Raw genomic sequence first — 14,826 nt, forward strand, 5'->3', positions numbered from 1 at the left:
TCTGTTGTGCTTTGCCAGTGAGGAGGTTTGCAAAAGAAACTGGGAGGGAGCAAAGCTGGCACAGATGACCTGAACTGGCCAAGAGGATATTCCACAGCACAGAACACAATGCCCAGTGGCATAACTATAACTGGGGGAGTCACACCGGGGGCTGATCTGGGTTTGGGGAGGGGCAGTCTGACATCAATCAGCTGGAGATGAGCAATTGCATTGTGCATCGTTTGTTTTGGGTGTTTTTCCTTTCCCTTTTTATTATCATTATTATTCTATGTCACTTTATTTTCAATTACTGAACTCTTCTTATCCCAACCTACAAGCTTTACTTTTGATTCTCCTCCCCATTCCACCGGGGTGGGGGAAGAAGAGAGGGGGGGGTTGCGTGGGGTTTCATTTCCAGCTGGGCTTAAACCCGGACAGCGGCTCCGGGGAATGCACATCCCGTCCTTTCGCACATTCCCACACACCTGGTGCTCATCTTCATCCTCATCCTCCTCCTCCTCCTCTGCCAGGTGCGCGCTCCCGTGCGCGCGCCCGCCGCGCCGCGCCCCTCCCCTCGCGCGGGCGGGCGGGGCCGCGCTGTCCCCCCGTTGCCACAGCGACGGGCCCGGTGCCGCAGCCGCACCTGCGCCTGCGCCGCCGCCCCCGGTGCCGGTGCCGCCGCCGGTCAGTGCCGGCCCCGCGGGGCAGCCGCGGTCCTTCGGGCGGGGCGAGCGGCGGACCCGGCTGGGGCCGAGCAGGTGAGGGGCCGGGCGGGGCGGCGGCTGAGGCGCGGGGACTGCGGCGCGCTGCGCCCTCCGCCCCGGCCCGCTCTGAGGGGGCGTCAGCGGCATCGCGACCCCCGGGGCCGGGTGGGGAGCGGGGTGGCGGCGTCGCTGCTGGGGCCTCTTTCCGCCTCACACGAACCCGCCGCCCGCCGAGGGACCCTCCCGTGGGGGCGGGCGGGGCTGTGGGGGCGCCCCGCGGCCCCGGGACCTGCGGCGGGTGGAGGGGCCGCGCCTGGGCTGGGCGGAGATGGCCTGGCGGGGGGGAGCGATCAGCCCCAGAGGGCCGGACAGAGCCCCCCGGGGCCCGGCAGAGCCCCCCGGGCCGGGGCGGCCGTTGCGGGGCAGCGAGCAGCGCGGCGGGTGCGCGCAGGGCGGCTCCGGGCCGGGCGCTGGCGCTGGACCAAGGCGCTTCCTGAGCGCATCCAGGGCCCTTCTCTGGTCACTGGGGCACGGGGGCTGAAGGCACTGCCCTGCTTCCCGCTGTGCCCCCCTTGTCTTTCTGTTTGTGCCGGTTCGGGGCAAGGACGTGTCGGTATTTGTGCTCGGGATGTGCCCCAGACAGAGCCCGGGAGAGCGGCCGCCCATCGCTACCGCCCGCACCCGCCGGGGCAGCTTTTACACCGCATCCTTCGCAGCGCCTTTAGCATCGCGCCTTTTCACTTTACAAAGTGTCGTTTTCTAAGCAGCACAGGGCCTGCAAAGGGCTGGGCGGGTGAACTGTGTTTATTTTGGAGTGGGTAGGGAATAATTGAGAGGAGGAGGTTTTTCCTTTGGAGGAGAACGCCTATCGTCTGTGGATCTGGCAGCAGAGAAGTGCAGGGCGTCTTCAGACATGGAGATGCTTCCAGACGCAGTTTCCCTACGCAGGACATGGGGTGGGACAGCAGGGAGCAAGGAGGGGCCCTTCCCGCCCTGGACAGCGGTGAAATGCCCCTGAACACACCTTATTAAATTGGGTAAAGCTGAGACACTGAAGGTAAATGTGAACACAGAAGCTGAGGCAGCCCTGGGGGTGGAATTGTCTGTTTTGATCTGCATTGCAGGTGCATAGGAAGCATCCAGGGTACTTGTTGGCTTTACTCAGATGGTAAGATGCTTACACTTAAAAAGCTGTATTGAGCTTTTGCAATATCAATTATACTCCTTAATTAAAAAATAAAAGACAAATGGATGTGACTGTAAATACTGTGCCTTTTCCCATATAATTTGCTCATTAGTGAATGCAATTCTGTAGTGCATTATTATGACTGAGCCTCTGGGAGACTGACATTTATGGTTTTAAACTGCACATTGCTTTTTGGTTTGACAATTTAAAGCAAGTGCTTTATACACAGATAATGGCTGATTTGTAATATTGTTGATTTTTCAAGCTCTTGGTTGTACTGAGCCTCCAGCAGTCATTTTTAGTGAAACAACAAAGATAGGAAGGTCATAATAGAGGAAAATATCAGCTGCTTAAGTGGAAAGAAAGAATATTGGCTAAACTGATGCTAACCACTTGTTTTCATCCTCTTGTTGTACTTCTGTTTAATATCTCTGTAAAGTTTCCTCCCTCATCCCCTTAGAAAAGACAAAGCTCTCATGACCAATCCAGATACTCTAAGTTGTTTCCACTCCAGTAGTTCTTACAAAGTACAGCAATAACTTCATTTCTTATCATTGTTTCCTTTATATCAGATTTCAGATACAGCTGCATACTTTCAGGGCTTTAAAATTATTTTTAAAATGTGTTTTGTTACAAAAATCCCAGTGTTCCTTAGCGTGCCCTACTTCAAGAGGCTGTAGGTGTTAAGGGCGATATATTTGTTCATCCAGATCTACCATGTTAGTCAGTCCTTTAACTGCAGGAGGCAGAACACAAACTCCCCAGTGCTGTTGTGGCAGAATGTGGATCATAATGTAAAGTAAAATAAAATATTTATTCAACATTGTAAATAGCATAATAGAGGGAGGACAGCTATAATTTTTAGTTATCTCATTTCTGTTCTGTGGCTTAAAAAATAAGAGTTTTAAATAGAAAAACTGAAGGATTGTTTTCATGTTGGATAAAAAGATTGCTATATTAATAATTTTACTCAAGTTCATGTTTAACTTCATTTTAGATAGTGAAGTTTAAAAAAGGTAGCAAGTTGTAGTTTATTTTATAGAGAGAACAGACATCTTCATCTTTCTGAAAATTGATAAAGCCCAAGAATTTTTTTTGTTGACAAGATACTTTCTATGCATATTTATGTATATGTGTCTGTTAGTAACTAAAAGTGATGGGTTTAGTTGAGTAGCACTTTACTGAAAATTCAGCAGTTACTTAAGTTGAGGAGGGGCAAAGCTGAGTGTGTGAAATAACCTTTTCTTATTGCTGGCACAGGCAGCAAGAGGAGCATTTCCAGAGGTTGGTGCTGAAGAAGGACGGGTGCCCGGCACACGGTGGCACGAGGGGCTGTGACAGTCCCGCGGGCAGGCCCTGCTCTGCTGCCATGGAGGTTCCCAGTGCTGCAAGCAGGGCCAGCCCCCAGCAGGAGCAGCAGGAGCAGCAGTGCAGGGCCTGCCTGGGCCGAGGTGGGAGGGTGCCCTTTGTTCAGGCACAGCCCTTACCAGCAGGCTCTGCTGAGACAGACCCCCTGCTCCCTTCTTGTGCACGAATCCAATATTCATCTGAGCAGCATGTGAAAATGGCAAATAGGTCATTGAGTGGGAATGTCAACCCCCTGGTTAGCCCCTGCTGTCCCTCGCCTCTGTTCCATCCCCTTCACCTGTCTGGCTGTAGCATCATCAATAAATGTGGGCTCATTGGTCTCTGTGCTCATTTTGAAGTGATGTACAAAATATCTTCCTCTAAACCAGGATGTCCAGCAGTGTGATAATAGGTGTTAGTCTATCTCCACATGAGCAGTGAATGATTTTGGTTTAATAATGTTTTGTCATTGTCCACCAGCTCATTTCTCCTGCTGATGTTAAAGACTATGGTACTATAAATAGGAACAATAATTTATTTACTACTAGATGTTAGAGGCATGACAAAATATTGCTGAAACGGATGTTTTCAGAGTATTGGAGCTTCTGCAAGCTGTTCGTTTGAGTGGTTTTAAATAATCATTGAATAAAGGCTTTTCTTTGGACTGTGATTTCTTCCCTGCTATTGGGGGAGCATGTTTGTTCTCATTTTAGTCCAAGGAAACCTTTGGTTTGTATTTAAAATGTTAAAATATGTTGCTGCTCATTGGTTTTAATTACTTGATTGAGAGAGATAGGTTTAAAATCAGTGTTATTTAAAAACAGTGCTGGACTGACTGAAAACTGTTAAATGTCATGGCCTCTCGGTGAACAGAATGGTGGCTGTGTCCAGAAAGGCTGAAAAGATGCCAGGGAGCGGTGGCTGTGTGTAATCCGATCTGTGCCCGGAGGGAGGGCACAAAGGCGCGGCAGATCGCCTTTCTGTGGAGCAGAGGTGTGCAGCTGCCCATCTGCCAGGAGAAGCCGTGGGAATGATGTCAGAACCAGCAGGTTCCCTTTGTACACAAGTGTGTCTGCTTGTTTCCTTCCCAGCCCCAGGAAAGCTTGGTTTGAGCTGAGTGGCTTTATTGTCTCACTTTGAGATACCTGGGTTATGTAAGGAGGGTATAAAGCGCCTCTCTTTGGGGTCCTTTGTCTTGGCATCCTATTAAACACCCAAAAAATCTTGCTTAGGAAAGATTGGAGATAGGTCATCACCAGTACCAGATTTCCTTCATCAGCAGCTCTCAAAACCTTTAGCAAAGTGGGGACCAATTTTTGTGTGTTTGATCGTAGCTGCTGTTCTAAAATAATCAAAATCGATGCCTTATGAAACAGAATGCATTAGAGAAAAGCATCTCCTCAGCCTGTTACATTTGCCTGGAAATAGTTGTGCAGTTCTGTGGAGTTGCTTTGCAATAGCTGCTCTCTGTAAATGATCTCTCAAGACAGATTTAGCTTCTTTTAAGGCTTCAGTGCCTTCTGCCATGTTTCAGAAATACCCTGGTAACCTCTGAAAATCATCATTTCTGTGGGAGCTCATGCTCAAGCGAGTGCCTGGAGCTGGCGCTGCTGCAGGAAGCAGTTCTGCCGTACCACCCCCTGACCTGCTTACAGATTCCATTTTTTATTTTTATTTTTTTCACCTTCCCCAGGCATCTACAGTGCTGCACAGTGGGCCTGCCACCTGAAAACAGCCAGTGGGAAAATGGGTTTGTTTTCAGCTGCACCAGTTCCCTGACCTGGGTCACTGAATGACCAGGAAGGTGATGCTGGAGCGTTTCAGGAATGCAGCACTGAATTCTTGCTCAGTGTTTGTGAGTGGGATGGGTGAGACAAAGTCATGGCTGGGCTGGCTGGTGAAATGGTCTCATGTCTGTGTGGTGATGGGTTTTTGTCGAGTTTGGGAGCAGGAAAAGGCCCGGCCAAGTTGGTTATGTGAAACCAGCTTAGTAGTTCTTTTGGTTTGTGTTTCAGCAGGCCTCCGAAAGGGCAAATTTTTATATTGCACAAATACATTTTCTTCAATTTCTGGTGCAATTCTCACATTCTTGATCATAGAGGGCAGTAAATTAAGAGAGGGCATGGAGTGTTCATAAGTGAGTATGAGATCTGTGAAAAAAGCCCATGACTATTCTGTAGTATAGTGTTATTTCTAAGCATGAATTTGGAGTTATTCTTAACAGATTCTTGTACCAAAACCACCCACAGCCCACCTTACTAACTTAAGTCCTGATTCAGCTTTATCTGAAGCAGGAGAACTTTCTTAATGAATGGAAAAAATAGAATGAGGCTCAGGTTTATGTGTAACACTGATATTGTGTTAGTCTGGGAGAATTGAATATTAATTTTCTTGTCATTCTTCTGACAAAAGAAGTTGGTTTACTAGATAGACTAATGTGTCTTTGCAGTTTTGTGACTGCCTGGTTGTGATTGGGCTGCAGTTTGCATTCTGTGGCTTTGCTGGAGGTGATATTAAAATAACAAATTGTTTTATCCTCAGAATGAAAGGCTGAATAAAAGAGAAGAGCCATTCTTTAGGAGCGTGTGCTAGAGAGCAGAAGAGAAGCAACCTGTTCCTCTACCTGAGATGTAATCTTGCTTGTGAGGGCTTTTATTGTCACTTCATCTTTGTTAAAGGGGTTCTTTTGAAGTAGTCAGTGTCATTTAGGTAATGCTTTCTTTGTCTCCCTAAAGTGAATTAGGCTCAAATTGGGTAATTTTCAAGGCTTCCTGCCAGAGTAGACTGTTCCTGACAGCTGTACAGCCATAGCTTTGCACACCCTGGTATTGGTCATAATAACTGTCTGTATGAAATGCCACTGCAGGAGCATTTGATTTGGTGCTCTAATAGTCTCTGTCACAGAAGTGATTTTAACATCTGATTCCTTTTAATCTCTTCCCTTGTGACAGCTCTGGGGTTGGCTGGTCTCAAGCACAGAGAAAACTCATGTGAACTGTTCCTGTCAGTGCTCCTGGACAGTCAGACACCTGGGCAGTCAGTGAGTTCTGTGCAGAAGAAGCAGCTGCTTCCTTTGGAGCATCCAGAATTGAATCATTGCTACCTGGGTGGTGTCCACACAATGATTCTTCCCTGCCATACCAGCTGCTGTAGGAGTAACAAAAAATCATCTCCTTACTAAAATGCTGAAATGTGTACTTGCAGGACATTCAGAGGTTAACTGTAAAGAGTTTACACAGCCTCTGATCAGAAAATGATGGGAAAGTCAGGCAGCGAAACCACTGAGTAAAATAGCATCAAAAGCAGTAGAAATGGAAAAGGAGCTGAGAAAGCGAAATCATGTCCTTCCTCTGGGAGGACAGTGGCTCAGTTCCTTCTTCCCCTCCATTGTCTCTGGGAAAGAACTGCTAATTCTGCTTGGTTTAAAACACAAAATGAAAAGATGAGAACAATTAGTGGGTCACCTGTGATGTGTAAGCATTGTTATATTGTAATGCAGAAGGCTGAGGATAGAGGTGCTGCTGCAAGAGTGTTACTGATAAGGGAGCACTGGAGAAGGGAGGGATGGCCCGGGGTGGATGTGCAGGCTGAGGGGATTGTCTGAAAAGCTTGACTTCAGCAGCACTGGACCAGTTGAACTGGCTTAGTCTGGTGCACAGATGAATGAGGGGTGAGCAGAAATTTGAAACTGGAACAGTTTGTCCAGTTTGTCACTGAGCTGTGTTACTGCTGGATCTGCTTCAGGAGAGGTGTAGTGGTGTGGTGGAATCAGTTTGTGGGGGATTTAAAACATGTCCAAGCAGAAGGAGAGCAGAGCCCTTGAGTTGGCTGTGGAGGCTGCAGGGTCTCCTTTGTTGTGTCCTTTGCAAGGAGCTGAGCAGACACTTTGGGGATGGCATGATGTCTGGGAGATGGAGAGCTGATCTAAGCAAACAACAGCAAAGTGACTGTCAGTAATTTCAGCATTAGAGCTGTGTTTAGATAAGTTTGGTCAGTTCAGTGACAATCTTTAAAATGGGGTCTGGCTAAAACTTTGGAGGTTCTTACAAGAGGTATCCATTGTCCTTACTTAGTTCTTGAAATTGTATTTTGTATAGCAAACAAATGACGTTTTGGCAGCTTTTGTTACATTTTGATGGAGCACTGGCCAGTGAGCAGCCGAGAGGAAATGTCTGCCCATACAGATTTCAAGGCTATGAGTTGGCAGGGAGCTACAGCAGCTTCTCAGGTGATGGTCACCCCATCCACGTAGAAGGAGGTTATTGTGTTCTGCTGAGTGGATACCAAACAGGAATGAAAATGTTAAATCACTGTTGTTTGGGCTTCGTTCCATCCTTTGGACTTGTGTCTAAGGTCAGAGATTAGCATCTCCCTCCTCCTGTCTTGCAGCAGGGCACAGAGATGCATCTGATACGCAGCCAGATGCTTGTTGCCTTGAAACATTTTGAACTCTCTCCAAATGCTTAAGATCCAAAAAGGCCTGGAGCCTGCCCATCCTCTGCAAGGCAAGATGTGGCTGTTAAAATGCTAGTGACTGTTTATGGTGAATATGTCATTAAGTTGCATTTTGAAAGCTCCTGTTTAATATTTTTTCCTTTTCCATATAAGATTTTGTGTGTGTGTATATTCCCTTTGAAGAGAACATGCATTTATAAAAAGACAACAGTTCCTTTTGAAGGTGAGCTTGCAGGAATGATAATTGAAGTTACCTTCTCTGCTTTACTGGAAGATGAGGGCTTAGGTAGGTGCAGTCATGATTAAAGTGTTGTACTTAACATTCCCAAGGGAATTCTGTTTGACTCATTCCATTTGCTCCTTCTTGGCTTTATTCAAGAGAAATTGTGAATCCATCGTTTGGAGGAGTTGAAGCTCAATCTCCGAGCTATGTATAGCTATATATAACATTTGGTCTTGTGGTGGTCCTGAGAAATGAGGAATTGTGGATGTTTGAAGGGTGGAATGCATTGCACAATCCACACAAAGCCTCTGTCAGTGAAGGTTGGACATTTGGTGTTCAGGGCCAGTCCTGCTGCCAAAGAGGAGAGGTGTCACCCTCACCATCGCCCCTGGACACTGCAGTGTCCCTTCATGTTCTGCCATCCTTCCCAAATGCTGTGCACGTTCCCAGGGGACTTGGCCAAGCTCTGCATTGCACACTTCTGTCTGGGTAAGAACATTGCAAACTTGTTGTTGTTGTTGTTGTTTGGAGACAAAGGGGAAGGGGGAAAACCATAGTGACAGAACTTTGTGCTGTGTGTGCACTCACAGCGTTCTTCCCAGCACTGCTGTCATTTATCTGACAGACTCCAGCCAGAGCTTGGTAGATTAGGGAGCTTGTCCCACCAATTTCCATGGTGGGAGGTGGAGATTGTTCTTCTGGCTGTAAAGGGCATCATTGGCTTGTACATTTGCTGTTTCTCTTGTGGTTTTTGCAGGGAAGGAAGGGGGACATCAGACACCCAGGCTGCTCTGAGGGGAAGAAGCACAGAGAGGCTGCAGAGGGTTGTGGGAAACTCCCTAGTGCAGAGGGGCTGCAGCTAAAACCCATCGTGGGTTGATTTAATTGATCTCACTGATTAACTTAGTGCTGCTGCAGGGAAGATGATGCTCTGGTGCTGGTAGTTCTTATTTCCTTCCTAAGCCTGTAACACTCGTTTGCCTCTGATTATATTTGTTTTCTTCAGAGCAGGTAATCCTGGTGTGATCTTTCAGATGCAGAAGATCAAAGTAAAAAAGCAATTGAGGAGATAAATAGTGAGAGCCTTGTTCTGGTTTTTCTGAACATATAGGAACTAGTTTTTAATGAACATGTTTATTTGCAAGGACTGAGCTATGAACAGTTACTGTCTGTTGCTGGTGATGAAATATTTTCCTATTCAGGCAGGAATTTTCCTGTTCAGGTTACACTTACAGGTGTAAAGCCACCATTAATACCCATTGTAAGAACAGAAGCTCTGGGCTATTGTGTGGAGGCTTTTCTTTCACCTACTTCTATGACAGCTTAGGGTTTCTTTTGGGAAATCCATTCCTCGATTAAGGATCCCCTCTGAGCCTCAGTGTCCTGCACAGTCAGAGCTCCAGCTGAGGCTTTATCCTGCTGCCGTGCTCGGTCGGTCAGAGCAGGATGAGCACTGAAGGAATGGGATGATTCAGTAAAGCTCCTGTCTGTCTGATATCAGCTTTGCAAGCCAGAGGATGTCACTTTGAAAATGTATCACAGCTTAAATATCCTCACTCCTCAGAATTAATTGCTGTGACTGTATAGTGCCCCTTCCAGCAGCCCCCCAGCACTGTGGCTGTGAGGGACCACTAGTGTGGCAATGATGAGGTGTTGCAAAATTTGTTTAGCCACCCTAGAAATCTCTTTTTAGCATGTGTTTGGTCCATAATTTTTGCTTGTTTGCTAGCAGTGGCATGACCCATTCACTTGATAAAGCACAGTTGGCACCACTACCCACATTCCTGAGCACTGAACTTAATCCTTGATCCCTGTTACAAGGTAACCAGGCTGTTTGGCTCCTGCACAGAAGTGGATTTCTTAACACCATTCACACCTTCATTTTATTTTTTTCACAACTAAATATTTATTTCTGTAGGGATAAGTCAGTAGAAGACGAAGTCAGTTCAGGTCACTGATGAAATCAGGAGGGCTCTGTGTGTGTTTCTACACCACATCCCCAGGTGCTTTAGTGTGTCACCAAGATGCAGGAACACTAAGTCTGGTGTTCTTTTGGGGAATAAAAGTATAAAATTAAACTCAGGGCTGTGATATGTTTAGGAATAACAAAAGTGTGTCACTTGCTCTGAGCTTATGTTCTACCAATTTTAAACTGGCAGAAAAAAATTCTTGCATGAAGACTCCGTACCAAAGAGTGCCAATGGATAACACTGCCATGCCAAGGCAAACCCATGAGGGTCCATCTTGGCCACCGTGGGTGGTGCCATAATTGCAGGCATGGTTGCAGTGCCACTGCAGGTGGTTGTCCAGGCAACAGGAGTTCTGACTCTTCCCTTATCCTTGTAACCTGATTACTGGAATGGTTTCTGCACATACAACAGAATGTAGCCTTTCCTACTAGCAGCACAGGGGTCTTCAAGGATGTCTGTCAGCATCATTCTGTTACCTGTGTTTATCTTTGGGTGTGAGCACTGCTGTAGCCAAGGCTTTCTTTTACATGGCTGTTCTGTAAGGGAAGCCCAGTGGTGGAACAGGTTTCCATGTACTCCTAACCTGAGCAAGAAAAATCTGTTTGTTTTCTCTTTGAGTGAAGCCTTGTCCTTGTCTTGCTCTGTGTGATTGGGCCTGGTGTTGAGGAAACCCAAGAGCAGCCAGAGCTTCCCTTGTGCCAGAATGGCAGTGCCACCTGCCTGGCTGTGCTCAGACTCCTGCTTTGCCTTTTCCCTTAGAGCTGCTGCATTTTAGTGCTTTCTCCCTTGTTCTTGCCAAGGATTTTACCAATCCCTGTGTCCTGGGGGTAAGGGAAACCCTCAGCAAGATGGGCACAGTAGCCCATTCCTGAGAACTCTGCTTTTAACTTGTAACAAGATTAATGACTTAGACTGTCTGAAGTTAATCCTTTAAATGTGTTACCTCCAAACAAATGGGTTCCCTGCTCCAGACTACAGTATAATTAGGCTGTTGATGAACTTGGAGCACTTGTAATCGAAATAGTCCTAAAGCAGAAAATCCTTTTGTGGCATTTGATGGTCACACATCAGTCAATGCATTAACAGTAGAATTCAGCCATCCCTGCTGATCCTGGCTGTGCAAGGTAACTCACCATGACAATTCCACGCCTGTTCCCTGGCAGGGTGAAGATGGCCACCTCCACCCTGGAGAACCAGCTGCAGAGTGCCCAGAAGAACCTGCTGTTCCTGCAGCGGGAGCACACCAACACCCTGAAGGGGCTGCACGCGGAGCTGCGCCGCCTGCAGCAGCGCTGCACAGGTACCCTGCCCCGAGGGGCTGCACGTGTGGCCATGGCAAACTGGCTGCTCAAAGACAAGCTTTTTTCATTTGTTCTTTAAAAAGCTGATGGTTCAGTTGTTTTACGTATTTGCTAATTTGCAGTGAATCTCCTGTTCTTGCTTTGGGCAGTGGGAAGAGTTAATTCTGTATTTATTGAAAGTTGTCATTGTAAATCTGCTCGCCAGGTGATGTATGGGCTCCATGATGATGTTCTAACAAAAACAAACAATTTTTTTTCTCAGATTTAACCTATGAGCTGACTGTAAAGAGTTCAGATTCATCAGGTAAGGAATACATGGCTTTTTTTTTTAATATTCATGTTCAATTTACTAATTTTTTTCAATGTTTGTATTTTCTTTTCTACTCTCCAGACTTATTTATTTGTGAAGTAAACATCAAAAATTCTTTCCCAAGGTCACACAGGAAATCTGTGAAAGAGCCAGGAATAGCAGCTGGAACTGCTGACTCCACTAGACAGTTCCTTGCTTGCTATATGGGAACAAAGGACACAAATTTTAGGGGCAGAAGAGTGAGACTATTTTTAAAACTTAGCTGAGCTGGTGCTGTAATTAACCACAAAGCTTTTATTTATATATATTATATATATATATATATATAATATATATTATATTATATAATATACATAATATATATAATATATTATATATAATATATTATATATATATTATATTATATTATATTATATTATATTATATTATATTATATTATATTATATTATATTATATTATATTATATATCATATATTATATATTATATATATTATATATATAATCTTTGTATACACTAGGTCCTAGTTATTTTATATGTATTATGATAACAACAGGTAAAGAGCAGTAATAAAATAATTCCCTGAGGTTAACCCTCTGGATCAGAGATGGTGTGGGATGACCAAAGTTCATCTTTTGGATTCCTCTCAGGGATGGCAAGAGGAGCCCTAGTGTACTGTTTTACATAATGGCTGTTGTTAATTTGAAACACTTCTGCTTCTGCTGTTCTTCTAGAAAGTGGTGGTTCAAGAAGTGATGAACTCAAAAGTAAGTGCAAAGATCTTGAAGCTCAACTGAAAATCAAAGAAGCTGAAAACACTGAATTGTTGAAAGAACTTGAACAAAAGAACGCGATGATAATGGTGCTGGAAAACACGATTAAAGAAAGAGAAAAGAAGTATTTGGAGGAGTTAAAAATGAAAAGCCATAAGCTCAATATGTTGTCCAGCGAACTGGAGCAGAGAGCGAGCACGATTGCCTACCTGACCTCTCAGCTGCACGCGGCCAAGAAGAAGCTGATGAGCACCAGCGGGACTTCGGAGGGGACCCCCTCTGGCAGCCCCGTGCTGTCCAGCTACAAACCGTCCCCTCCCAAGGACAAACTGCCCGAGACGCCGCGGCGCAGGATGAAGAAGAGCCTGTCCACGCCGCTGAACCCCGAGTTCGAAGAGGCCTACAGAATAGGGGCAGAGAGCCGCAAGCTGGTGCTGCGAGAGCCCGTGGATGCCATGCCCGATCCCACGCCCTTCCTGCTGGCCAGGGAAACAGCAGAGGTGCATCTGATCAAGGAGAGGCCCTTGGTGATCCCACCGATCCCCTCGGATCGCGCGCCCGGCGAGTCGCACAGCCCCGCCCGCGAGAAGCCGCACAAGGCGCACGTGGGGGTCGCCCATCGCATCCACCACGCCGCGCCCGCACAGCCCCCGCAGGAGGTGGAGACCCTGGCGGTGGATCAGGTCCATGGAAGCAAAGTGGTCAGAAAGCACTCGGGGACAGACAGAACTGTCTGAGAGCACCACGGAAGCGCTGTTCTGTGCTGGTTATGCACTGTGAGCCTGTAGGGTAAATAGCACCTGCGGTGAAGTTTCTTTTGATGCCCCATGCATGCCAAACTCCTCCCGGGTACATCATTAATACATTTTGCTCTAACGAAACCTCCTAGGACTGTGTTCATATGGCAAGGTATATAAGCACTCCATGCTGTGGCCAAATCAGGGGGACCTGACCGCTTGCTTCCAAGTGCTGCTCCATTTAGTGTAACTGCACGTGTGGGCAAAGGCACGGGCTGCGTTAGTGAGCGCTCTTAGAGAGAACCCCCCTCCCTCACACTGCAGCCACACCTGTTGGCTGGTAACGTTTGACCTGGCAGGGGCTCTCCTGTCTCCCCTGTGGGTGTGAGCACTCCAGAGCCATCACTCACCTCTGCCACAGCAGCACTGACAGTTGGGCACGTGTACGTTCACTTTAATGACCTAAGGACGTCCCCAGAGCCCCAGCAAGCACTACTTGATTAATCCTAAATACTTTGGTTTGTGGCTTTAAGTAAAATATGGGTGGGGGAAGCACCATTTAAAGGGTTAACAACCCTCATAGAAAGAGTATGAACACTGGGTTGTTTGTGGGGATCGTTTTGGGTTTTTTTTAATCAAATAGCTTCACAACACATTTTATGCTAGTCAGTACACTGCACTTGTAGCACCTTCCATACTGGCTCAGAGCTCCTTTTCAGGGAGGAAATGTAACTGGCTATCCAATATGGAAATGGTTCTTTATGCTCTAACCTGCACTTTTTTTTTGTAAAGGGATTATTTTTGTTTCCTAAAAACCTTAGTCTTGTTCTGGGCATCATCAGACAGTGCTGGCTGCTGCCAGCCTAGAAACCTGAGCTGCCCCTCTAAAATGTGAGTATTTAGTTGTAAGTGATGTAACTGATCCATACAGGAGAACCTGGCATCCTTGATTTCTGTCCTTGTGGATTGGGATGGACTTGCCTTGCACTTGACCAGATTCCCCTACTCCTTTCTAGTAAGTAGCAGGTAGACCCAACAGCTGTTAGACTACTTGATTCATTTTTTTTTGTTTTTTCTAGGAAAGAAAGGCATACTAGGAGCTGGGAGGGTATATAGTTTTTGGATAGGAGCACTAGTTTGTCCATTTTTCTTACATTCTGTTCACCTCTGCTTCACTCTTGTCTGCAGCCTCTGAGTAGGACCAGCAAGAAACACTGGCTCCCAAATGCTGCTAAGCTTATGATGTGCCTTTAAAATTTTGGAACGTGTATTCTCTGTGACAGCTGATGAAGGATCCCTGCCTGCCCCGTCCCCTCCCCTGCCAGCTGTAGTTTCCCCTTGTAAGCTTTTCCTGCAGCTGTGTTGGTGTGTGTCCCTGCAGAGCCTTGGCCCACTGTCAGCGTCCGGCCAGGCTGGCAGAGCTGCTGCCCCGCTCGATTCCCGCAGCATGACCCTTCCAGCAGGGCTGATCCCGGGCAGGCTCTGCCCTCTGCACCCTCTGGCACTCGCTGGCCCACAGCCCTGGCCCGCCCCAGCCCCGCGCCTTGCCGGCTCTGTGGAAGGATTTGTTTCACAAGTGGTGGGGAGGGATCAGAAAGGGGTTGGTTAAAGCAAGGTTGTTACTCTGAGGTTTACTGGTTTATGTGTATTGCGTTAACCAGCAGCTGGTTTGGTTACTTTGGTTGTTGGCACCATATTTTTATGGTCATGTGTTGTATGAGTGACCTACCCTGCCACTTGTTGGAGGCTGGTGGGAGGCACCGCTTCCAGGCAGTGCAGAAGTGATGCTTTGGGCAATTAAAGACATTTCTTACAACCACCCAGGCAAACCTTAGTCTTTGTG

General features: G+C 46.8%; 1 protein-coding gene across 1 annotated transcript; it reads left to right on the plus strand.

The window, feature by feature from the left end:
• The first annotated feature begins 603 nt into the window (after positions 1-603).
• On the plus strand, positions 604-14,802 carry CCDC92 (coiled-coil domain containing 92). Its single transcript, XM_064727165.1, has 4 exons — positions 604-737; positions 11,028-11,164; positions 11,428-11,469; positions 12,208-14,802. The coding sequence occupies exons 2-4, from the start codon at positions 11,035-11,037 to the stop codon at positions 12,981-12,983; spliced, it is 948 nt and encodes a 315-aa protein (XP_064583235.1). The 5' UTR covers positions 604-737; positions 11,028-11,034; the 3' UTR covers positions 12,984-14,802.
• Positions 14,803-14,826: the final 24 nt, after the last annotated feature.

Source organism: Zonotrichia leucophrys, chromosome 15 (genome assembly GCF_028769735.1).
Source record: "Zonotrichia leucophrys gambelii isolate GWCS_2022_RI chromosome 15, RI_Zleu_2.0, whole genome shotgun sequence".
NCBI classification, from domain to species: Eukaryota; Metazoa; Chordata; class Aves; order Passeriformes; family Passerellidae; genus Zonotrichia; species Zonotrichia leucophrys.